At 34.3% G+C, this 26,374-nt stretch overlaps 2 protein-coding genes across 3 annotated transcripts in view; both read right to left on the reverse strand.

The window, feature by feature from the left end:
- LOC126831453 (uncharacterized) overlaps positions 1-25,329 on the reverse strand; it is an 86,487-nt gene extending 61,158 nt beyond the window's left edge. Inside the window, exon 1 of one of the 2 annotated variants that reach the window (XM_056103135.1) lies at positions 25,287-25,329. The gene's annotated coding sequence lies outside the window, so the exon portion shown is untranslated. Of the gene's footprint in view, positions 1-9,996; positions 10,064-25,286 lie in introns of those variants that run through there. The other variant, XM_050561945.2, reaches the window with a different exon arrangement.
- LOC126831472 (rho-associated protein kinase 1) lies at positions 12,053-14,731 on the reverse strand. The gene has a single exon (XM_050561983.2). The coding sequence runs from the start codon at positions 14,575-14,577 to the stop codon at positions 13,477-13,479; it is 1,101 nt and encodes a 366-aa protein (XP_050417940.1). The 5' UTR covers positions 14,578-14,731; the 3' UTR covers positions 12,053-13,476.
- Positions 25,330-26,374: the final 1,045 nt, after the last annotated feature.

Consider the following 26,374-nt stretch of genomic DNA (forward strand, 5'->3'; position numbering starts at 1 on the left):
AGTGGGACTGATAACCGACCCCTGAGGCGTGCCATTTTCTAATGTTTGCCCGGCACTCAGGAATCTGAAACATTCACCTGTATCCTTCTATCGCTCAGAAAGCTTTTGATCCACCGAAACATTATGCCCGTTATACCAATATGTCCTAACTTGAATAGCAGCCCGTCTAGCCAGACTAAATCGAAAGCCTTAGTTAAATCTACGAACACGACACATAACTGGTTCCCACAGAGTAGTGCCTTCGACATGACTTGCTGCAGTCTTACCAAGTGGTCCATTGTTGAACGCCCTTTCCTGAACCCGCTTTGATTTTCGTCGATCAGTCGGTTGCTCTCCAGATAGAACTGTAGTCGTATGTTAACCATTGTTTCCAAGGTTTTGCACAGTGTGGATGTCAAACTTACTGGTCGATAGGACTCTGCCTTTGTTTTCTCTTTACCTGGTTTTGGAAGAGGGATGACGTTGGCTTTCCGCCATTCTTTAGGTACCTCTCCTGCCAGCCAGGATGTGTTGAAGAAGTTTAGTAGTATCCTTTTGGCATTTCTAGGCAGATGTTTGAGCATTGAGTACTTTACTTTGTCCTCCCCAGCCGCACTATCCTTCTTGAGGGAAAGAGCCTTATTTAACTCCTCCTCAGAGAAGGGTTAAGCATATCAGCAGAAATCGATTTATACTGTTTAACTTAGTGTAAAATGATGCCATCAAATTCATTCCTGTAACATATTTATATATTGCAACACAGCGCAGAACTTTACACCACTCAGCCATCGCAAAAGTCCTATTTTTTTTTTAGCACCAACTGGATTAATGAAGACCGGCATATTCCATGGAGCGGCTGCGTGCCATGGGGGACATTTTGACAGGACATCAGCATATTCACCTACATTACATTGAATTCCAGCTATCATGAATACACAGGTGGACCTTGATTTTCTGTCCATTCTGAAAGACTAGATGTTTCTTCCTTGTCAGGCCCTCCATAATGGGGAAACCAGGTTGGAAAATCTCAAATAATTGTCTTGGGAAAGACTGGGATCACACCTGGTTAATGAGCCATTGCAATACTCACTTAACCACCATGGCTCACATCCAATAAATGAATCACTGATTTGATTCAGTCATCATTAAGGGGCCTTATGTAAGATTAGATAATGATCTGACAGTTCTTGCTATAATAGTTCAAAAAATAGATAATGCAAAGGGAATATGTTGAAAATTTCAGTCAAATTATTTCGCTCTGAGCCGAGTTATAGCTGTTACAATAACAGTGTAGCCTCGATGTTATGATAATAAACAAAGTCTAGATTATCCATTTTTACTTTAAATCAATAACCGCGAATCATATTTTATCTGTTGAAAATCTAGAGTATTCGATGGCATCATGGTCTTGGTAAGTTAATCAATGTCTAATAAATAATTTATCTAACATTTAAGGCCTAAAGAAAAACCTGCACTAGGCAGATTTAGTTCTTGCATAATGCCTGTTTAAGCATTAGTATAAACAAAGATATATTGAGACTAAAATAGTTAAAACTCTTAACACAGAATGAGCAAAATAGAGTAGACAACATAAACTACTTATATACAGTTGCTAGAATCATAAACATTCTAGATTGTCAGTTGAAACACTTAGTTTACAATACTGACTCATTAACATGGCTATTTTTGGTTTAAAGATTAACTAACCAGATAACATCTCAACAACACTAGTTGAATCCTAAAATATATTATTATGTTAACAGCTAAACATACATAACTTTTCTTTTAAACCATACATATAAAAAATTACCTACCAAAAAACTTAGCAAGATAACCAGAAAAAACTCTAAATTGCACTGTTAACCTAGTCTTAAAATGTATCTTTAATCACAAGTATTCCCTATTTCAATACCGACCAATCTAAATTTGTTCTATTTAATCAAGTTAACCAAAGTTACCTATTTAGTTTTTCAGTGCAAAACAGAAAGCTACTAGAATCGCTTAATATTTGTTCTAAATTAAGATACTTAAAGGGCCAATCCCGATTTTTTGGAGAATAAAACTGCTTAATTTTGTGTTAAAATCCCTTAAAATTGTCTACCTTAGGGCCGAGCAACTAACTCAACATATGAGATACGTTTTCAAACAACTTAAACCCGTCAGTCTTCATCTGGAAATGGAGACCGGTGCCCCAAGCTGTATTATGCGGTGTCTGGATGTAACCAGACTTTTATTTTATAAAAATAATGTGTAGGTGAAATTTATCTTTCGTTATCAAGTACAGCACATGGGTTATTCATTGTATAGACATCTGACGGAACGGGAATCGATTATCAGGTCATCCAACGATAAAATTTACCCGAAATCTTAAAAGGGTTACGTGTCCGGATAAGCAGTTTTGACGTTCACGCCCAAACAACTCAATATTTTGAGCTGAAATTTTGAGGCAAGGTAAATACACCATTCCTTTATATTTTGGCGCTTAAATTTCATACGTACTCAGACTTTTATTTTTGAGACTCTGTTCAAATCTGGACAATCCCTTTAACATTGCTCAATATATTTTAAGTTCAAAATAACTCCATAAAAGCTTCACAGACACACATATAATTGATTATTCATTTTCCTGACTACAATTTCTTTTTTCAAGTTACCTGTACCTCCAAAATAATTGACACTGTGTGTTCTCTAAAGGGTAAGCATAACCTGCCTTGTGCAGTACACCCATGCACTGATATACCTAATTGAAGCTTTAGATTGAACCTGGATTTTAGAAGACAAAGCTACAGAGTAGAAGCTTTAAGGCTCCTTCTGCCCAACCAGCCACCTAATATGCCTATGACTGTTGATTTGGAATGAAAAATAAACAGATACACATAAAGATTACTATTCTCTTTTTTTTCTAGGCATGGTATATTCATAATTACAGAAATCAATATTGTGCTTGTTTATATATATATCTTCAATAGCTGTAGGCAAATGTGCATACATTCTAGTGTACGAATATACACCACCATAGTTCATGTGGGTACACTCTCTTTACTGTACATTTCAACCCTATGGACAACAGCCAGATATTTAGTCTTTCAACTCTGTCTTTAGACAACAGATAACCTTTATATATAAGTAAAACAGACATCTATATGCCACTATATAAATAATGTAAACTAATCATAGATTATAGAAAAGGTTAAGTACAATGAATTAAGAGATGTTATGGTTACATTATTGTATAGTTGTTATACAAGTCCTTCATGTTTAAGAAGAGCTTTCGCTCCTGCTCCTCTCGACGCACGTCGGCTTTCAGTCAAAGGAGTCATTAAAGACTCCTGCAAATTAGCTAAATCGCTCTCCTAAATATTGAGATTAATAATCTACTTTCAGTTTTTGTTTACTTTTAAACTGCATATATTCAAGGTATCATAGGAGCTTTTTATGGCTCCCGCACAATTTTATAAACACGAAGGACTGTTATACTATAGGTATAGGTATTTGTCAGCTATTTCTCATATTTAAAGAATTACTTTTTTTTATTCATTTGACTAAACTTTTTAAAAAAAAAATTAATATGTGATCTAAGGTAACAACTCATATAAATGGTGGCAACCATCAAAAAATTAACGAAACATATATGCTAGGCCTACTATTAACAATGTATCACCGAGGCTAGTGTGGAAGATAGCAAAGAACATTTTCACACAGCTAATGTATTGGAATACTTGCCCCCTCACCCTTCCACTTCTGTTGTCTTCATTCATAATTACAGCATAATTACAGGTAGTTAGGCTACACCAGTTTGTGGGCATATCTATTACAAATTTCTCAAGGAAAACATAGGCCTACACCTATAATAATTAATAAGATTAATAATCTACTTTCAGTTTTTGTTTACTTTTAAACTGCATATATTCAGGGTATCAGGAGCTTTTTATGGCTCCCGCACAGTTTTATAAACACGAAGGACTGTTATACTATAGGTATAGGTATTTGTCGGCTATTTCTCATATTTAAAGAATTACTTTTTTTATTCATTTGACTAAACTTTTTAGAAAAAAAATTAATATGTGATCTAAGGTAACAACTCATATAAATGGTGGCAACCATCAAAAAATTAACGAAGGACTGTTATACTATAGGTTTAGGTATTTGTCGGCTATTTCTCATATTTAAAGAATTACTTTTTTTGTTCATTTGACGAAAATTTTTAAAAAAGAAATTAATATGTGATCTAAGGTAACAACTCATATAAATGGTGGCAACCATCAAAAAATTAACGAAACATATATGCTAAGCCTACTATTAACAATGTATCACCGAGGCTAGTGTGGAAGATAGCAAAGAACATTTTCACACAGCTAATGTATTGGAATACTTGCCCCCTCACCCTTCCACTTCTGTTGTCTTCATCCATAATTACAGCATAATTACAGGTAGTTAGGCTACACCAGTTTGTGGGCATATCTATTACAAATTTCTCAAGGAAAACATAGGCCTACACCTATAAAACACCTGGAATTTTTAACAAAACATTGTTCAACAGATTCAAGTTGCTATTTATTTATCAAACTCCAAAGAACTAAAAATTAAATTGGATTGGCCTTTACCTGAAAAGGTTGTCCAATATGAAAACCAACAGTTCAAAACAATAAAGCAATGTTTATAAGGTTTCAAGAACAATGACAACAGAAAAGAGTTCTCATTCTGTAAACCAATTAAATATGAATTCAATAGGCTAGGCCTAACCTACAAATCTTAATTCCTAATAAGACCCTGTGGACAACAATTAAATTCATAAATATTCAATGAAAATTAATCTAAACATTTATTTTTAGAAACAAACCATGGAGTAATATTGTAAATATCATTTTGCAAAATGTGGAAAATGTCAAGATCATTCAGTTACCAATTAGAGTTATCTCCCTTCCATAATTGACTGCAGTTGACGTCTGCTAGCCTACAGGTGCATTTTCATTGGCCTAGTTGTGTCATGAGAAGGTGTTTTTAATTTGTGACTTTAAAAAAATATGAAAATGGGAGAGAAAAACTTTAAGGTCAATACCGGTAGGCCTATAAGTTTATGTGTTCTGAGAGCAGGTAGGCCTAAAGCCTACCATAGTATGAGGACATGGTACATGTTGGCCTGAAATAGGTCACAGGTGTTGCTTTCTCAGTTTCTGTATCAATCTGAATACCGGTATATTATTTAAATATTTTGTTGGCATGCTGAAAAATATTCTGCTGTAAAATACTTGAATCATTCCTCCAGGGTTAGAGTTTATGTAGTGGACAAATTCTGAAATTACTCAGACAATCCACTTAAAACAAAAGGAAATAGTCTAGAAATAACAGTTTTAGAAGTTGTAGGTCTACTGAACAAAATGTAAGAGGCACTATTAAAGTGTAGGCTACCTAACATTTTTAACTTTGCATCGGACATATGCAATGATAGGCAGGTTCTGTCGGGTGCCTGACCAAGTCAAAATTTGTTCCTAAAGTTGTCAGTGACTAGGGTTTATTTTAGGCTTGCATCATACAGGCCCTGTTTGTGAGAAATATCTTTGATCCAGAAACACAAAACTTTGCACATAGTTTCTTATTGGTGTATTTGATACATTACAACAACAAATGCCTTTTAAATGGACAATAACACTCTTGCTGGCTTGATAGCTCCAGAAAATAAAAAATAGCCTTATTCTAAGTACTAGATGTGTTAGTGTCTTACCTGTTGTGTAAATTATCCATTAAATCCTATTTTACTTGTCCAGAGGGTTCAAAAATATTTTTAAATCCAAGTCACATTTGAAAAGCTTTACCTCAGGCTTTTCAAATCATTTAGTTGAATTTTTCCAATTTTTTAAATTAGGTGTGTTAAGATGAAATTTGTATCATCAATTAATTGGAATATTGTAAAATAGTACAATTTGTTGACCTGAATAAAGATTGGGACATATTTTTCAGTTACAACAAGAGTGGTATTGAGCCTTTAAAGGGCTATATTTTAGTTAGAATAAGGCAAACAATTTTGTGTAAATTCTCAACCAATTCTGATCACCTTCCTCCACCTCACTCACATAAAAAAACACCCCAAAACTAACAAGCACCCATGCATACCGGTATTCAGAAGATAAGATTCCCTAAAAACTTCCACCAGATCAAACATTAGTTAATAACAACTTTAAAAACTTTAGGCTTTGATGGTGTGCGAAATCTGGGGAAAGATTCCACGTATATGTTCAGTGAGTCGCATCTTAGGGATTCTGGTCATCCAGTCATTTGGCGGGTGTATGAGGTGATCTGTCCCCGCTATGGATGCTAGTTACACCCGATCCTATGCATATACGGCTTTCTAGATAGAAAGGGAGGCCAGAAATGGTCAGCGCGAATCATTCTTGTATCTCTCAATCATAAATGATAGATCGAGATATGCAGGGTTTCGTGTATCATCATGTTAGTTTATCTATACATGTAGCTGTCTGCTTTTAATTCTATATAAAATTCCAAGGCAAGGAATTTTTCATAAAATAGCCATACAAAAATGTTTGGATTTAAGAAAATCAGCACTTCATAGAAGATAGTACTACATGTACCAAAGATTTTTTTGAAAGACACATTATACTGTATTTCAACATAGAACATAACATGTAAGGTAAGTAAAGTTCAAACATTTCTCAAAGCTGCAATTCCATTTAATTATACATATGGTTGGGGCCTACTATAAATAGATAGAGCTGTATCAAAATGCAGTTATTATTGTAAAAAAAATATAAATGAGCGCCAGATATGGTATTGGAGAGGTTGTGTGGCAATATTTAAAACATTTAAAATTATTTCTATGCTTGATACTGACAAGGTCATAATGCAAAAACTCTGTTATGATAATTTTTTATATGCCCACATTTTCATGTGGACGTACAGTATATTGTCGCCCCTATCAGTCTGTGTGTCTATTCGCATTTTGATTGTGGACACTCTACAGGTCACAATTTTTATCTGATTTTGACGAAACTTGAAGTATAGGGTTATCTCCTTTGGATATTCGGGCATATCGGACCGTAATTTCCTGGATTAAGGCCCCTGATTGTACGAAAAATCATGTTTTTAGTTTGTGGACACTCAAGAGGTAACAATTTGTATCCGATTTTGATGAAACTTAAAAGATCTTGGTTTCTTTCAATATTTGCGTATATCTGACTATAACTTCATGGATTATGGCCCTGATTGTACGAAAAATCATGTTTCTTTTATTGTGTGGGCCCTCTAGAGGTCACAATTTATACCTGATTATTATAAACCATTTAAATATATCACTGTAACACTGTAATGATGATAAGAGTTCAAATTTCGTGACAATCGGATTGAAATTGCCAGACGAATTTGCTGCTCTTCATACACAAATAGTGTAAAAGTATGTACATGTAATACCATGATTGTGGACCTTCTAGAGGTCACAATTATCATCCAATTTTGATGGAACTTAAAACGTATGCTTATATCCCAAAGATCTTGGTTCCTTTCGATATTCTCGCAGATAGGACTATATTTCATGGATTACTCCTATGGCCCCTCATTGTACCAAAATTGTGTTTTTTAGCTTTTGGTCCCTCTAGAGGTCACAATTATTATCCAATTTAAAAAAAATGTTTGAATATATATATATCACTGTTAGCCCCTAATGACATTCGTGAAAATCGGACCGCATGACAACCACTTGTTCCATTATATCAATATGTCAATACTTATACCAATACATAACCCCACTATAGTAAATTGATCAGGAAAATTGACCATCTATCTGAAAAATTATCAAAAGAAGAAAGCTGTGCACTTTTTAGTACTTTAACTGTGGTGCATCTTTCATTTTTCTAGTTCAATGCTAAGCTGATGTAGCTCAGATAAATTTCAAGATTCATTAGAAATGGAGTGTAATCAGATTTTAGTGAAATAAACAAAGAAACCAACATTATCATGTCATTTTAAATTAGGAGTCGATTTTTCTCTATCAAGCAAGATGGAGTATGTGTTCATTTGAAAAATTTAACAAATACCACCTAAGCAACATACCTAACATCTTTTACCGTAAATCATCAACCATTTTAGTAATTCAAAAATTAGTGAAATTTTCCTCCTCAGATAGGACAAGTGGTGTAAATCAGATTCCATATATTGTACATGTAGGGAGGTTGACGTTAAACTTGAAAACCTATTTAAATCTTTGGGCAACATACCACATTTAATGTAGTAATTATCAATAGTTAATAAACAATACCTCATATGACATTTATATTTTTCCAAATATTTAGATGAAGATTTTGTTCGTCTCCATTATAGCCTTTATTCAATAACGGTTTGAGACTAAACTATATCTATACCCACAGTCAACCAATCTACTCTTACTATATTTAACTCATTTGAAAATTACACGAAACACAAGTTATTACGATTAAAATTTTTTGTCCAATTTCACAAACATAGTCCCACTGTCAAAAGTCCACATCAAATTTCTAAGAAATAAAAAAAATGTTACAGAGAGGATAATTTTACTGAATCAATTGAAGCAAGAGGTCCAAATTTGGGAGGAGCTGAGGGTAATACAAATAAATCTTTCTCTGGGGTGCTGTTCTGTTCAAATAGCGAACAACCCACAGTGGTACATGTAGCTACCCAAGCTGGCTGATCATGTCAATATTATGCCTGCCATGTTATGATCTACATGCATGCTAATGTCTAGGCCATGACAAACATTCAAAATGGTATTTCCCTTATTGTTGCCATTGTTAATATTATGAGATATTCTGAAAATATTTCATTCAGCCCAAGTCTTTCATAATGAACAGTCTGAACCCTCTTCCTAATTACTGACCAATCAAAAAAAAAAAAATTCTGTATAAGATACCAAAGTATGAAGATCATAGAAAACAGGAACTGAATAAAGGTTCTATTGATCCTTACCTCTTTCATTAGATCAGGCGGTATCATTTAACAAAATAATTGTTCATGAAAGTAATAGAAAGATTTGAACAAAATAATTAGCCAAATATAGATGGACAATAGGTAATGTTGAGTACCATTATAGCTGTAAGTAGTGAAAGGTGCTGTGCATGAAACAGGATATGACTGCTCCATGAATTACATTTTATCTGATTCCATTTCTGATTTATTGGTATAGCTCAAATGGCTTATAATTCACATTAATTTATTTGTTAAAGTGGAGATTGGTGCGGTGTCTGTAATAATGCTTTGGTGATTATACTATAAAATTGCTACATTTGTAAAATGTTCTACTGGTGCTAGTCTCTAAATGACATGCAAAGTTTATCTGGATTTGAATCAAAGAAAATATGTTCTATAATTCACAAACATTCCTGAAGGTGATAGCTGAATTTTAATGGTTAAACATGTAGAATAATGTTAATAGGTTGTATCGACTTTGGTAATTAGTGTTCTTATAAATACTTTTCAGGTCATTCAGTATACCCGACACACCTTTATTTTATGATTCAACTCAAAGAACTTTCAGCACTCACTAAAAATGTTCTAAGATGATAACCAAATTAGGTACATTGTATCTGAAAGACATGCATGCATATTGCAGAGAGTTTGAATGAATGGGCTAGACTTGATTAAGACAGTATTGACCTGTAAGCAACTGTAATATTGTTTTACAATGTACATACATGTATAGAATTCCCAGAATACTATCTTAACATCACAGGATGGTCGAATTTGGCACGAATCTATAAATATGTTTTAATATAGTTATCGATATGAATATTGTCATCATTAGGACAATAAGAATGCATATTAATGCCAGAGAATGTTCTTGTTATAATAACACAGTTTGGGTTCACTTTTGGAGAGATGCCAGAAGTCTGACATCGGTCGCCCTATATTCCATGAAAGACGTTTATAACCCGGCTACCTGATTTTAGACCATGTGTCTGGCATATTTAATTCCTTGCATAATTTCTACCAACTTCAAAAAAAAAAATGTTACTTATAAGAATGACATAGGCCTACCTTATCATGTAATATAAAGTAAATTCAAGTCAGTCTGCCCTATATTCCCTTCGAGAGCCGCATTTCTATAGCTGAACTATTTGCTGATAACAAGTAGAGAAACTTTCGCCTTTACCGAATTTTGGAAGATGCCATTGTACCTGAGAGACGGTGCGGTTATTCCAGTTGTTTGCTTTTGACTGATATTCGAATTTCAATAGCAATGTTTCTTCAGCGAATGTGCATATGAGTTGCATATGCTCCAGGCCTTAAAAAAACACAAAATATTTGTCTTATACCAAAATTGATAGAAGTCATAAAAGCCATCACCCCTATTGAGGACATGGGCTCGTCTATCATGAAAGGACTCAAGTGGCACCACTTCCAAAGGGTCCATAATACCTTTTGTTTATGAAATTGATCACTGGCCTTCAGACATATTGCCATGTAAATCTAAACTTAAAATAGGAAACATGTGGTCCAAAGTTTATGTATATTTGTAAGTAAAGGAAGTTGTTAAAACCGGGTGGATCATATGGTTAGATGCACGTGTACTTGGATCTATATATAATGGATGCACGTTATTGGTTATTAGATTATGGACCACTAATTTTAAGGAAACAATGTGTATCAAATAACAATGTACCTGTCCTGGGAGTATATAATAAATAGCTTTTGAGTGAATAAATTATTTTATAAAATTATCTGAGTGCGAAGGCTTGGAAAAATTGTTTACTGTTTTGACCCTAACAACTAAAAGACATTACTTGACCTGAGCATTAACATTTAGCAAAAGTTTAATGACCATGAATTCAATTTATAAATTGTTAGCAAAATTATATCTTTGAAGGATCATTTTCCTGATTTTATAGTACAGAGTGAATAAATGTTCCAACCCCTTTAGCCATTGAAAATAGTTGCTAATTGTTCAAGTTTATGAGTGAGGGTCAGTACCACTAAGTCACCAATTATATGGAAATGGTTATCAAGGCAATTTTTAGTTAGAAATTTGTAAACTTACGGCTAAAATCATATGGATTAGAAACTAAAACATTTTATGTCCTCTTAGGTTAAAATTTTCTAAAAATGTTTAACACAGAATTAACAAGTTTTATATACTAAAATATATCTGAGACTGTTTCTTTAAAGTAGCGAAACAATGGGAAAGGCAATACAGAATCATTTACTCAAAGATAAATCTATAAATAGTATTCCAAATGAATTTCAAGTTGCTATTTTTTTTCAAATGTAAGGTATTTTATTATTTTAAATTAATCATAATGTTAAATTAAAGGTATATTATGAATAATATTGTAATAAGATAATATATACACACATTCATGCTTCCTATCACCTTGAACATTAGATATCCAGCTCACTATTTTGCTAAAAATAAGATTGTATATCAATCAATACATTTTTCAACATAGCAAACCAGCATAAACTCAAAGTGGGTTTTATATTGTCAATTAATTGATCTCTGTTCACATTAGATTTGACCAAAAATGGAAGATCAACTTATTTACTCTCCAATGGTCATTATTTTTCAAATCCACCTTTTGCAATTCCTCATGTATACTATATTATTTTTATAGTCATGAGAGAAGACAGCAGAAAATGATAACCATGTAAGTCATGTTAAATGAGAGAGAAATTTAGTAGATAATATCTTGGGGATGTAAAACTCAATAGGTACATTGTCACAAATATATGCTGTTATTAGCAAATTGTGCCCATTGAAACACTCTTCTGTGTAGCTTATTACATTTTCAATTTGAGTGTGTGCCTTTTGTCAAGGCAGTGGTAATTTATAATTAGGTGATATTTGCAATTAGTACATATTGGTTCTGATTTTCATTTAATTGACAATTTTACCTTGTTTCTATGACATATAACTTAAATGTCCACATGTGTGTAGCTTGAAATATGTAATAACTTTCAGTCAATTAGTGATCTTCAGACTGACCTTTCACTGTTTTGCCACAAAAGTCAGTGGACTATTGTCTAAAACAGTCAACTACCAAATGTTATTCAAGAAATCCAGGAAAAATTTGCAACACAAGAAAACATCTTAAATGTCTATAAATTTATTCTTTAATAATATATTGAAATACATTATAAATGTCCAGTCCTAAAAAAAAATCGCAAATAACTATTCAGACACCTCATTAATTTTACAATTAGGCCCTATCTACTTGGTTACATGTAGTTACACACAAATCTAATCTTTATATTTATATTAACATTGGCCTCTACCAATAATTGATTTGAATAATACATTTGTACTTGTAATTATTAAAGATGAACTATGAAAGAGCTAAATTTGAGTAGAGCAGGTTTTTATTTTGGCTTCAAATGTTATATAAATTATTATTTTGACATTTATTTACAACTCTCTAGATCATCGGATGGCGGAGATGTGAGAGAGAGAAAGAAATGGGGTTTAACGTCCACTTGACACAAACTAGGTCATTTCGGGACTAACATATGGTTTAATTTTATTTCAATAATTCGCTTGCGCATAGGGCCTTTAGCAATGGGAGGAAACCGGAGGACCCGGAGAAAACCCACGAGGTTGGACAGGCGACCCTACTCCTTGTCACGTACAACCGGGGATTCGAAACCACGCCAGTCGACTCAATGACAGACTTCATGATACAGCGCGCGCACGCTAACCATTCAGCCATCCAACCCCCCTGGCGGAGATGTAAACCGATTGAAATACGATTGCCATTTAATAATATAATTTAAAAATGGAGAAGCGAGGCTGAGTTGCGATTAACAAGTAACGTTGCTATGAGTATGATAATAAAGAATCTATACCACATTTTGTCAAAACTTCAAATAATGATAACTTTGCTCCGAACAAAGTAATTTGAATTAAATTTTCAATTATCTATTTTGGAACTATTACAGCAATAGTGCCCAGTTCCTTATTTATTAAATCTTAAATAATGCATCTTTAAATCTAATATAGCTAAGAAAAGATGTCTATTTAATATCTGAATTCTACATTTTTAGGTCTGTACACCACATCTGACATCTCTGTTCAATTCACGAAAGTAAACACTTTCGTTCTCTTCACCAAGGCAGGTTTAGACTTTGGGACCACAGCAGAAAGTACATAAGATTTTATGGTGTATCTGGAAGTTCCTAACTTCTAAAACATGGTTTGACACACGTTTCTGACAGAGACGCTTGTACATGTAACATGGAAAACTTTTCAAAAACATTAAGCTGAGGCTAAGTTCAGTAAGTTTATTGTCTAAAGTCTATTATTAAGCTCAGATTCTTGTGAGAGAATCAAAGTCAGGGACAAATAACTTGTCGGAAACCACTTCTCAATAAGTATAAATTACTATTTATAAGCTAACTTCTCAATATTTGCCCTTGAATTTGATCATCTTGCTAACCTAGTAACATGTATGTATGTCATTGTGATTATGAACAAAATGTTATTTTTTAAAGACATTTTTCACTTCTCAAAAGCACCTGCGAGGTTTATGATATATGGTCCACATGAGGCACTTCATCTTCAATCACAGAATTAGGAGGAATAATGTTATTGAGAGGTAAACTTGAAAAATGATGTCTTAATTGTTTTAATGATTTGCTGGTAACACTATAAGTCTGTTCAGCTTTATGGAAATCATCAGTTTGTTTCTCTAATTGTTCATGTAGATTCATTAATTGTTTTTCATATTTAATTTTAGTATTTTGAACAGCCATGTCAACTGCTCTTTCCTTTTCACGAATCTCACTTTCTAATTTTAAATTTGTATTTTTCAGTAACAACTGGTCTTTATCATAGGTAACTCTCATTTCATGCATGTCTTTCATCATTTTATTTTTTTCCATGTCAATTTCTTTCCACATATCCGTAACTGTGTCTAATTTAGCAGAACTATGATCTAACTGATGTTGTAAATTATCACAATGAATTTTTAGTCTACCATTTGCCTTATTAGCTTCGGTTAATTGGACAGTATTTTTTTCAAGGGCGTATTCAAGCTTTTTAACTGTGTTTTCTAAATATTTGTTCCGTTCTTCCGTTTCCCTTAATTTTACTTTCAAATCAGAAATTTCATCTTTAGCAGATCTGAAAACTTTACGCAAAACTCCCAGTTCCTCAGAATCCCAGATGACCGAATTCTGGAGTTCGTCATTTCCATCATGCTTTTCAAGGTTTCGTCTTACATGTCGAGACATAGTAGGAGTAGAACTAGTAGTAGAAGGGTCATTCAATAAATCCATTTCTTGACCTTGTTGCAAATCTAGTTTAACATCAGATTCTGTTGTTTTTCTTGTTAGTCCTTGTCGTTCACAATTTTGTTTCTGTATTTCTTCATCTAGGAGTTTCATCAATCGAACTTTTTGATAAATTTGTTGAATGTTCTCTGCATCTAAAGCATTCCATCTATTTATTTTGGTATCCATTTCCCCACCGTCTTTTGCGGCTCTTATAACTACTTCCATGTCAAATGTTGGTGAAAATAAATCGGCTATCCATTTGCCTGGGACTGAATCCGATATATTATCACCCATGTCATCTGTATTTCTTGGGTGAGAACCCGAAGAGAAATCTTTCTCGTTCTTCTCCATGTTCTCCTGTTACCAAGAATCCAACGATAAATTATTGGCTTGGCTAACTAGATTCTTAAAACGTGAAAGTGCCGATTTTAGTTCACCGGAAATTGGGATTTTAACATTTGAGCGTGTGATATTTTTTCTCGCATTACATACTTCAAATCATTGACGTTCCAAAACTTGCTACATTATCTTCAATTTAGGTTACATAAACAAGTCGTATGCTTAGTAGAACTGCGTGCGTAATAAATGATGAGACGGAAACATAAACTCAAACGAATCAAGTTGGCTATTTTATTTGTTTACAGGTCGTCAAGTCGCGTGTGGCTTGTAGTCTCGGTCACCCAAAACCTCCTAGTCTCCAACATTCGTAGAATATTTTTCTGGATGATAGAGACTATGTGGCTTGTCATTCGACAGTTGGACGGTCTCTAGTTAAGTGTAGACCTTCATCTGTTACACTGTCTGTTCCAGGAGTACTCCTAATCTAGCCATTTCTTCAGTTTTTTATACGCCCACATGGAAATGTGGTCGTATATTGCCGTCGCTCCCGTCCGTCCGTCGGTCCGTCCGTCCGCCCATCGTCCACAATTTCTTGTGAACACTCTACAGACTACATTTATCAACCGATTGTTTTGAAATTGATATGTTGTCTGCATTAGTGAGATGAGGAATCCTATTTAATTTCAATAATTTCCGTTAATTTCTTCTGGAGTTATGGCCCTTGTTTCACTTTGTTGCACCTTGTGAACGCTCTAACGACAAAAGTTATCAACCGATCTGTATGAAATTTATATGCATCATTTAAATTTGTAAAACAAAGAAGCCTATTGAATTTCAACAATTTCCGTTAATTACATCTAGAGTTATGGCCCTTGTTTCACGTTGTTGAATCTTGTGAACGCTCTAATGACAAAAGTTATCAACTGATCTGTATAAAATTGATATGCATCATTTAAATTAGTGAAATGAAGAAGCCTATTGAATTTCAGCAATTTCCGTTAATTTCTTCATGAGTTATGACCCTTGTTTCACTTTTTTGCACCTTGTGAACGCTCTAACGACAAAAGTTATCAACCGATCTGTATGAAATTTATATGCATCATTTAAATTAGTAAAACAAAGAAGCCTATTGAATTTCAGCAATTTCCGTTAATTACATCTAGAGTTATGGCCCTTGTTTCACTTTGTTGAATCTTGTGAACGCTCTAATGACAACAGTTATCATCCGATCTGTTTGAAATTGATATGCATCATTTAAATTAGTGAAATGAAGAATCCTATTGAATTTCAGAAATTTCCGTTAATTTCTTCTAGAGTTATGACCCTTGTTTCACTTTTTTGCACCTTGTGAACGCTCTAACGACAAAAGTTATCAACCGATCTGTATGAAATTTATATGCATCATTTAAATTAGTAAAACAAAGAAGCCTATTGAATTTCAGCAATTTCCGTTAACCCTTTCGTGCATCCCGGTCACATATGTGGCCAGTATTTAGGGGTGTTAACCCTTTCTTGCATAGAACAATATTTTTGTTGCCAGAAATGTCAAATTCTAACCAGTTTAGGGGGTGTCACATATTTTGCCACCATGCAGCTCTGGGTGGCGGTAGGCACACACAATTGATGCCACTATGCACGAATAGAAGGAAATGAAGACAAAAGGAGACGTCAAAAAATGCAAAATACGTATTGTTTCCAGATGTAACATTGACATTCTGTCAACTCTATCAACATATGTGGCATGTATAAGGTCACTACTGTATGCATAGTGGCCACTTATGTGGTCAGTCTATAAAATACCTCCTAGTTTATTTCTTATTCTTTGAAAAATACTAACTACTATTTCTACATGTTCTGAAACAAACATTTTACTAAACTGATATAAATTTTCACTTAATATCCTCTCCATGGGGAAATTATTGCACTTTGCCAGTCGGAAAGTCAAACTCACCTACTTCCACTGGGGGCTGCCATGTTGATTCTGCACCAGGCTATCACAGGGCCATCTATCAGCGATAAAATAAACTAAAGATGGCACCGTTTGTGGCCAGCATGTAGTTAGTATTTTTCAAAGAATAAGAAATAAACTAGGTGGTATTTTATAGACTGGCCACATAAGTGGCCACTATGCATACAGTAGTGACCTTACACATGCCACATATGTTGCCGGTATGCTATAAGGTATGATAATGTTGGGCATCTCCCTGCTGTAATGCAGTCAAAAAATGCACCAAGATGCAAGCTCGAAACATGTTCTTCCAGGTGTTGTAGAACAAGGTGTGTCAAATGCAAGGCCCCCCTCTGTTGCGATGGGACATCCAGCTGCTCTAATATGACTTTCATAAGCATAGGGATAAGATAGGTAGAGCCTACTGCTGGCCTGGTATATGCATTGCTTGTGGGACAGAGAAAATGTCTTTGTTTCTCTTCAAGTTCAGACAATCAGTCATTAGTTATGTTAGTGCAATGTCTTCTGTTTTGATTGGCCAAACATCCGCACAATGCTGAAAATTGATAAAATTGTTGATAGAGTTGACAGAATGTCAATGTTACATCTGGAAACGATAAGTATTTTGCATTTTTTGACATCTCCTTTTGTCTTCATTTCCTTCTATTCGTGCATAGTGGCATCAATTGTGTGTGCCTATTGCCACCCAGAGCTGCATGGTGGCATCATATGTGACACCCCCTAAACTCCCAATTTAGGAACCATAATTGAAAAAAGTGTATTGGATATGTCTAATAATGTGCAAATACATGTCTGGTTGGAATTTGACATTTCTGGCAACAAAAATATTGTTCTATGCAAGAATGGGTTAATTTCTTCTGGAGTTATGACCCTTGTTTCACTTTTTTGCACCTTGTGAACGCTCTAACGACAAAAGTTATCAACCGATCTGTATGAAATTTATATGCATCATTTAAATTAGTAAAACAAAGAAGCCTATTGAATTTCAACAATTTCCGTTAATTACATCTAGAGTTATGGCCCTTGTTTCACTTTGTTGAATCTTGTGAACGCTCTAACGACAGAAGTTATCAACCGATCTGTATGAAATTTATATGCATCATTTAAATTAGTAAAACAAAGAAGCCTATTGAATTTCAGCAATTTCCGTTAATTTCTTCTGGAGTTATGACCCTTGTTTCACTTTTTTTGCACCTTGTGAACGCTCTAACGACAAAAGTTATCATCCGATCTGTTTGAAATTGATATGCATCATTTAAAATAGTGAAATGAAGAAGCCTATTGAATTTCAGCAAATTCCGTTAACTACGCCGTGAGATTGCCCTTGTTTCACTTTGTTGTACCTTGTAAATGCTCTAACTACAAAAGTTATTATTCGATCTGTATGAAATTTATATGTATCATTTAAATTAGTAAAACGAACAAGCCTATTGAGTTTCAGTTATCACCTAAATTAGTGAAATGAAGACGAACAAGCCTATTGAATGTCATCAATTTCCGTCAATTACCTCTAGAGTTATGGCCCTTGATTTACTTTGTTGAACTTTCGATCAACAAAAGTTATCATCCGATCTGTATGAAATTTATATGCATTATTTGAATTAGTAAAACGAAAAAAGCCTGTCGAATTTGAACAATTTCTGTAGATTTCGTTCAAACAACGAAAATTATAATGTCATCTGTATGAAATTGTCTATTAAATTCCCCTAATTACCTACAAAAGAATAAATATGTGACAACCCTTGTCGCCTGCTCGGACGATTTAGCTCCTGTGGGTGTATGTTTTGTTGCCTGGCAACCTATCTTAATTTAAACGGCTAAAACTTGTCATCCCGTTGATTTCTTCGTCGTGCCTTATTAACTAGAAGTTCGATATTCTCTTGTAAATTTCACATAATTTCGACACTTGCATTTCGCGTAAAGGGTTAGGGATCTCCAAATCCGGTACATTCGGCTCGAAATATTTAGTGAAGGAAAATTCGCCCGTTTCTTTCGCGGCAGTAATACTTATTCAATTATTGGATTTCACACTGTGAATCTTCGGTTAAACACTCATGTTTTTCGATCGGATTAATACTATGTTCTGTTTCCACCTGCTTATTTCGCAGTATTAAACTGTTCATTGAAGATACATTATGGGGTTAAGATAAAAGAGCTGGCAGTTCTCACTATAATAGTTAAAGATACATTATGGGAGATTAGATAAAGAGCTGACAATTCTCGCTATAATAGTTAAAAACTAGATAATGTAAAGGTAATTTGTTGAAAATTTCAGTCAAATTGATCCACTATGAACCGAGATACCAGCTTTGGAAATTTGCGCATAACCTCGTTCAGCATTACTAAAGTTTGTACTTAAAAAGCATAGTCTCGATTATCCATTGTTTTGATTTAATTATCAATGAGCGCCAGCAGCATATAGGATTCTAATCCAGTCGATATCGAAGGCTAGCCTTGACATCGAGAGTTGATTATGGTCTTGATAAGTTAATTAATGTCTAATTAATAATTTAGATAAGATTTCAGGCCTAAAGAAAGACCTGCGATAGGCAGATTTAGCTCTTGCATAATGCATGTTTAAAAACTAGATACCCGGTAATGTAAAGGCAGATAATGTAAATTTCAGTCAAATTAAATTGATCCATTATGAACCGAGAATTAAGCGATTGAAATTTCGGCCTAGCCTCGATCATCATTACTAAAGTCTGTACGATCATCTATTTCATCAATCTGTTTCACAGAGATCTTCTAATATCTCTGTAACAGATGACTGTTTCGACACGTGACGTCACATCACGCTGCGTCAATCATTGGCGCAATAGCACGTGCATTGTTTACATAAGTTACTGATTCGAGCTAATTGGTGAATTTTACTTATTTTATTACCCATTTACACTAAATAGGAAATGATTTTTACCTTGTGGAACCTATAGAGGTCATAATTTTTATCCGATTAAAAAAAAACCGTATTATTATATCACCGTTAGACCCTAAGGTCGACTGAGTTCGAATTTCGTGAAAATCGGCCCAAAACTGACAGACAAAATGACCCTATAGAGGTCACAATTTTTATCCGATTTTGTTGAAACTTGAAATGTAAGTTTATAACCCAAAGATCTCGGTTCCTTTCGATATTCACGCATCGGACCGTAACTTCCTGAATTATGGCCCCTGATTGTACGAAAATTCACTTTCTTTTTAGCTTGTTCTCTATCCATCTCTCGAAAATGTGGGCGTATCCTGCCTGGCAGCCACTGGTTTATAAACACGTTATTAATTACTTATACCCATACTTTTTCTCGACTCTTTGATGAAAATGGGAGGGTATACACCGATACACGGCCACTTTTGACTCAAAGTGGCCGTGTATCAGTTGAAAAGTGGCCGTGTATCATTTGAAAAAGGGACAAAAATAACAAAATCATGATTTACATATTTATTTGAACATCTAAAACACGTTTTGAACATGTTATGGTAAAAGAGTCATCATTTTCAACTGTCTCAGCACTTTTCGAATGTGCGTCACTCTCAATCATATTCTTACATTTTGTCTCACATTTCTTTACATTTTGATATCTAGTCGCACTTTCACATTTTGTCGCACTTTCACATTTTGTCGCGGTTATGCTCATCCGCAGCACATAATCCAAATATTTTACTATTATAAATTAATCTCTTGGCATTTTCAACACTAAAAAATTTAACATTTTGTCGCGGTTTATGCTCATCCGCAGCGCGTAATCCAAATATATTACTAGTATAAATTAATCCATTGGCATTTTCTACACTACAAACTTGAGAACTCTACAATTCCAACTCGTCTTTATTTAATGGCTGTTCTTGTTTTTGTCTGTCAGTGGATGTCAATACCTCGCGAAGTTAATGAATTGATCTGTGCGGAAATTAGCAAATGTACCTTGCTTATCAAAAAAGTTAAAATCCAATCTTTTGTACTGATCTCGAAGTGTCACAATATTCCTATGCAATTGGTATTTTTCCTCGTGTTTGGCGGAATTCGACTCATCTGCATGACTTTAATTTCTTGTTCTGTGAAGGATCGGGCTTCTAAATCTTCGCGATCATTGAAATCTCTTGCAGAACTGATATTCTAGGTCTTAGAAATATATATCTGTGACATTATAAAGTAGGATTCTTCGACGAATTCCCGCATTCATTTCTGCCATCCACTACAATCGACGCAGCCAGGATGTTGGCAAAACAACAAGAAATGGCTATTGGGAGAAATAGGCAATTTTGTATGTGTCACTTTTCAAAAGAATATAATATTGTTCTATTTTCATGACATTTGCACCATTTGATGCCCACTGCGACTGTTCATTATTGTAACCTTCCTTGTCATTAGAATTGACGTCATTTTGGCAAAACTTGTACTTTTAACCCCCATTAAACAAAGTTTTATTTCAAATGTACCTGTTTCTTTATATTAATTTGATTACATTCGTAAAATCCGTTTAAAAGGAGGGCCCATCTACAAAACCAGAAAAGGACAAAATTATATAATAAGCGGGACCATCTACAGCCACGCAGTGTTCTGCAATGCATAACTTTGATTGAAGAAAAGAAATGAAATGATGTAATTGTTGTTTAATGGCACCCCAGCATCAACTGGGCGATAATGTGCCAGACATAATTATTATTTAAAAATCGTTTTTGCTTTTGTTGCAGGCTTCATGAGAAATTAGGTTACGTATACAATTAGTTTGATCATCACTACAGCCTAATTTCAACTTTAAAATTTCCAAGCGTTCTCAAGACAAAGTTTTAAGCAAAGGAGTAACTAACTATGCAACCCGCGATTACTTTCGCATTATTATTAATATGGACCACGTTATTATTGTGTATGCTTATATAGCCTCCTTTCAGATTTCCATCACGTGTCAGTTCAGGATAAAATTTGTATGTAGTTCATATCAATATCAAAACGCTACAGCCCTTGGGGCCAATTAAATATTCAAATTCAGTTGGACAAACAACTGTGGTCTTAAATCCCGTAAGAATAAAATTTATATTCTACTGGGCCAAAACAACTTCATTAACATCCAAGTAGACCGAAACGACTCAAAGCGAAACCAGCGGCCCCGCCCAAATCGACTATTCCAGATAACTAGGTCAAACATGGCTGATGTTCAGTAGCGCGATGTAAACAAACCACGATTTTTCAAGAGAGAGAGGTTATATAGCTTGATCTGAAATTGGTTCCCTCGTGTAAGAAAGTAATGGGATGGGAATTCCAGGTATTCACTAAGTTTTAGCCGTTTTAATTAAAAATTAAGGAAATGACAAGCAATTTTCGTGTCGTATAGTGTCACCTGGAACAGACAGTAGATACCCTCACCTCCGAAATCCAATGTGTAATTCGAAATTCTTTTCACGACCCACTGTGTCTCCGAATCCGACATGAAAAGATCCCCACCCCACCAGATAAGTAGTGGTAGATAACGATTATGTAAACACCTAAAAATGGCACTTAGCTTTCTCATACAGGTTATAATACATGTAGATAAGCTATAGCCTATGGATTTCTATGATTATACGTTCTCAGTAAATTGATAGCTAGAAAGGGAGCCATCTCTCATGTATGAGAGGGCGCTTCATTTAATTGCTGGGTGGTAGTAACACATGTCAGTGTGTAATAATTATTGAGAGGTGATATTTTCCAATTACCCACCCACCGGCACCATTTACATACATTGTATAAATATTGTAAGGATTTTCCTTATATAACTCTCTTTATTCAATTATTGGCTTCAAACTAAAGTATATTATTATTTGTCATCAGTAACTTGTTCAATTAATAATACTTTTGAACTACTGTGAATTATTTGCAGTATTTTACTATTTTAAATTATAGTAAATTATTAGGCGATGTATACTGTACCCCATCTTTATTAACAAAATATGTATTTAGCTAAACAGTATTGAAATTCATAATAATCATTCCCAATGTGGTATTTTTGTGTTCTAGTCTATGTTTGTTACATTATTGTTATTACGTATATTATATTTTCCTGTAATTTATTAATAATAAATGGCCTAATCAATTTCATATCGCCTACATTTGTCTACAAGGACACTCACTGAGGGCATAATTGTCTGTCGTCATGTCACGGTAAATGTATGTATATATTATACATGGTTGTGGACCCTCTAGAGGCCACAATTTTGATCCGATTTTGATCAAACTTGAAATACATATTTATAACCCAACGACCTTGGTTCCTTTCGATATTCACGCGTATCGGATAATAACTACCCGAATTATGGCCATTGATTGTACGAAAAATCGCGTTTTTAACTTGTGGTCCCTTTAGAGGTTACAATTTTTATCCGATTTAAAAGTTCGAATTTCGTGAAAATCGGACGAAAACTGACGGGCAAAATGGCCACTCCTCATATGCAAATGTATATTGGTATATCAAGGTCGTGGACCCTCTAGAGGCCACAATTTTGATCCGATTTTGATGAAACTTGAAATAAATATTTTACTTGGTTCTTTTTCATATGTGCGCATATCGGATTGTAACTTCCTGAATTATGGCCCTTGATTATACGAAAAATCGTGTTTTTAGCTTGTGGTCCCTTTTGATGTCACAATTTTTATCCGATTGAAAAAAAAACCTTTGAATATATCACCATTACACCCTAATGACGGCTGAGTTTGAATTTCGTGAAAATCGGGCCAAAACTGCCGGACAAAATAGCTGCCCCTCGTACGCAAATAGTGTAAATATATGGTATATCAAGGTTGTTAACCCTCTATATAGGGGTCACAATTTTGATCCAATTTAGATGAAACTTGAAATATATCTTTATAACCCAAAGATCTTGGTTCCTGTCGATATTCGCACATATCGGATCGTAACTTCCTGAATTATATCTCTTTTTGTTTAGCTTGTTCTCTATCTATCTCCTGCAAAATGTGGGCGTATCCTGCCTGGCGGCCGCTGGTTAGCTTACGGATTCTCTAGAGGTCACAATTTTTTCCGATTTTAAAAACCGTTTAAATATATCACCATTCCACCATAATGAAGGTTGAATTCGAATTTCGGGAAAATTAAAATGAAACTGCCCAACAAAATGGCTGCTCTTTGTACGCAAATTGCGTAAAAGTATGTAATACGAAGGTTGTGGACCATCTAGAGGTCACCATTTTATTCCAATTTTGATGAAACCTAAAACATATCTTTATATCCCACAGATCTCAGTCCCTTTTGATGTTTGCGCATTTGAGACTATAACTTTCTGGATTATTGCCCCTGATTATACAAAAATGTGGGTGTATCCTGGCTGACAGCCACTGGTCATCCAATTTTTATGAAATTTGGTACCAGGTATGTGACTTTATGTTTGAAATCTAGGACGAACTGAACTATGGGTCAGGTTACTAAATTTAAAACTCTTGAGAATTTAGCATTGAAAACTAGTCCTATTTCCGAAACGCCCCGCAGGATCTGTCTCTTAAAACTTGCCCTGAGGAACTTGATTGCACTTGTGATTAAAGCCGTCACGGACGACTTAGTTGCTGACTTAAGGGGACTGGCAAGCTCACATCTATGTTTATTCATGCAAATTAACAACAAAAGTTGGTATGAAAATTAAAAAATTGTTTAGATAATCAAATTTTTGACTCTGCAACAAGACAAATTCCTTGCAATTTGAGAGCTGCCGCAACCCCCATCCCACGGCAGGAGCGTTATTGTAAACTCTAATTTAACTTTCCAACTGAATATACGTTGCTATAATTAATTAATTGCTACACTTACCACTACAAAAATATGCAAATATTGTGTACATGTCCAGGGTTTTAGACAAACTATGGGTCATATGAATTAGGCTACAGCTTGAAATATCCAGTTTTATCCCATAACAAAGAGATTACAATAAAGATAGAATGACCTGACCTCACCCTGATATAGGGTTAAGTTACAACGTATAGATGATGAACTGATCTTTAACAATATAGATGTTGTGTCTCTTGGCCTTTTTAATGTCACCGGTACACTATATTTTCATGGCATCCGGAACTCGGTGTTACAATTATCTTCGATTGTAGTTTACAGATTCACGATTCACCCAATACCTCAACCAGACAAATCTAGACAACCCATTTAATAACATATACAAATGATAAAATAATATTGGGACAAGAGGATAAGTAGGAGTATAGCAGCGTTTATCAGAACCAATATACGTATTCAGTCCAATTTTACCAATATTCGGTTAAAGTCGTCTTTTCTCTCGGTGTGTCTACTGCTTTGAATTAGTAGTTTGTAGACAGTCCTTTATAAGGTGTCTTCTCGGCGTTGATGTAGTGTAATTCTCAAGTTGGCAGAATTTCAGGGGATCTTGATGATCCAAAACTGAAGAATAATCCTTGAATCGGTATAATCCGACGTAATAACCCACAACAGTAATCCTAAAGAAGTCTCTCAAAACAACATAGTGTGAAACCGAGAGATAATGGTATAAACGATAGAATTTGATGAATTATCATGACCTCATCACACTGAGGATGAATTTGATACTGTAAGATTTTGAGTTAAATGTTTGCTAACGGCAAAAAATAATCTTTAACAGTAATTTGAACACAGCAAGCGATATTACAAGCTATTCAATTGAATAAAATTTAATATCATATTTATGTATGTAATATGCAGTCATAAAATATAGAAAAAAAGATGAAATATTTAAAGAATGATTTTTCAACAATGTGTACATTAATTATACTTACATTATTTGATGATTATTTTAGCTCCAAAATATATACGTTCTGTGAATGCGCCACCGACTCTTAAATAAGAATAACTCTTGATTTGATTACCGTTTTAACAGGTAGTTCTGTTAAAACAATGTCGAGTGTACACGGTTTTAGATCGACTGTGCCAACAATTTTGCGAATTTTCATAGAAATAGACAGTGACTAATCGTTATTTATCTAATTAACTATGAGGATAATTTATTGCGCTAAACTGAAACAAAAACCAAAATTGTATTAACTTATTTCAGTGGTGTCAGAAGCGTAATCCTTGTATATTTTTCATAGTATCTTTGGTCCTTTTTTCTATGACGAGAGGGTATATCGAATAATGACCTAACTGTATACAAAACACATTAAAGATAATCTAGTACAGACGGAGTTCACATTTTCTTCTTTACGTGTCTGTTGAAGATAATTTTAGTAGATAGACTAACTATATTTAGACTTTACACGTCATCTTTGTTTCTTATTTTAAGATTTCACTTCAAAAAGAGGTGCATTAATTTCGAATATGCATGCAAGGACAGGTGATTGTTGCTAAGAATATGGCCAACAATGTACAGTATATTCCGCATTATCACGTTTTCGGGATATATAATGGTTGCCCATTTACAGTTTTATTTAAATAAAAAACTATATCTATACATTTACAGGCCTTTTAATTAATTATGCGCCCAGGATTATATACAGATTGCAAACCTCTCGTGTTTGTGACCGTGTAGAGGACAGATTAGTTTGATTCTTATCCCTGTGGGGTATTTGATTTGAGAATTTATGAGCAGGCCTATATTCATTCTATCTATAATCTATCTATCTATCTATACTAAGCAGGAAAAGAAACGTCAGGTTGGTATGTTACTTTGAATAGACGCATTGCATAGAACTTGCCAAAATATTATTTATTGTATATTTGTGACCACATCTCCAACTTTACCTGAGCAATATGGCTCCTTCCCAAACACAGAATTGAACCCAGGAAATGTTCTCAAAAATGCAACCTGACTTTTGAGATAGTAATGTGTTCTCCATGATTTTCATGTAACTCATGCTGCATGTGCTGT

This window comes from Patella vulgata, chromosome 9, assembly GCF_932274485.2.
Source record: "Patella vulgata chromosome 9, xgPatVulg1.2, whole genome shotgun sequence".
NCBI lineage: Eukaryota > Metazoa > Mollusca > Gastropoda > Patellidae > Patella > Patella vulgata.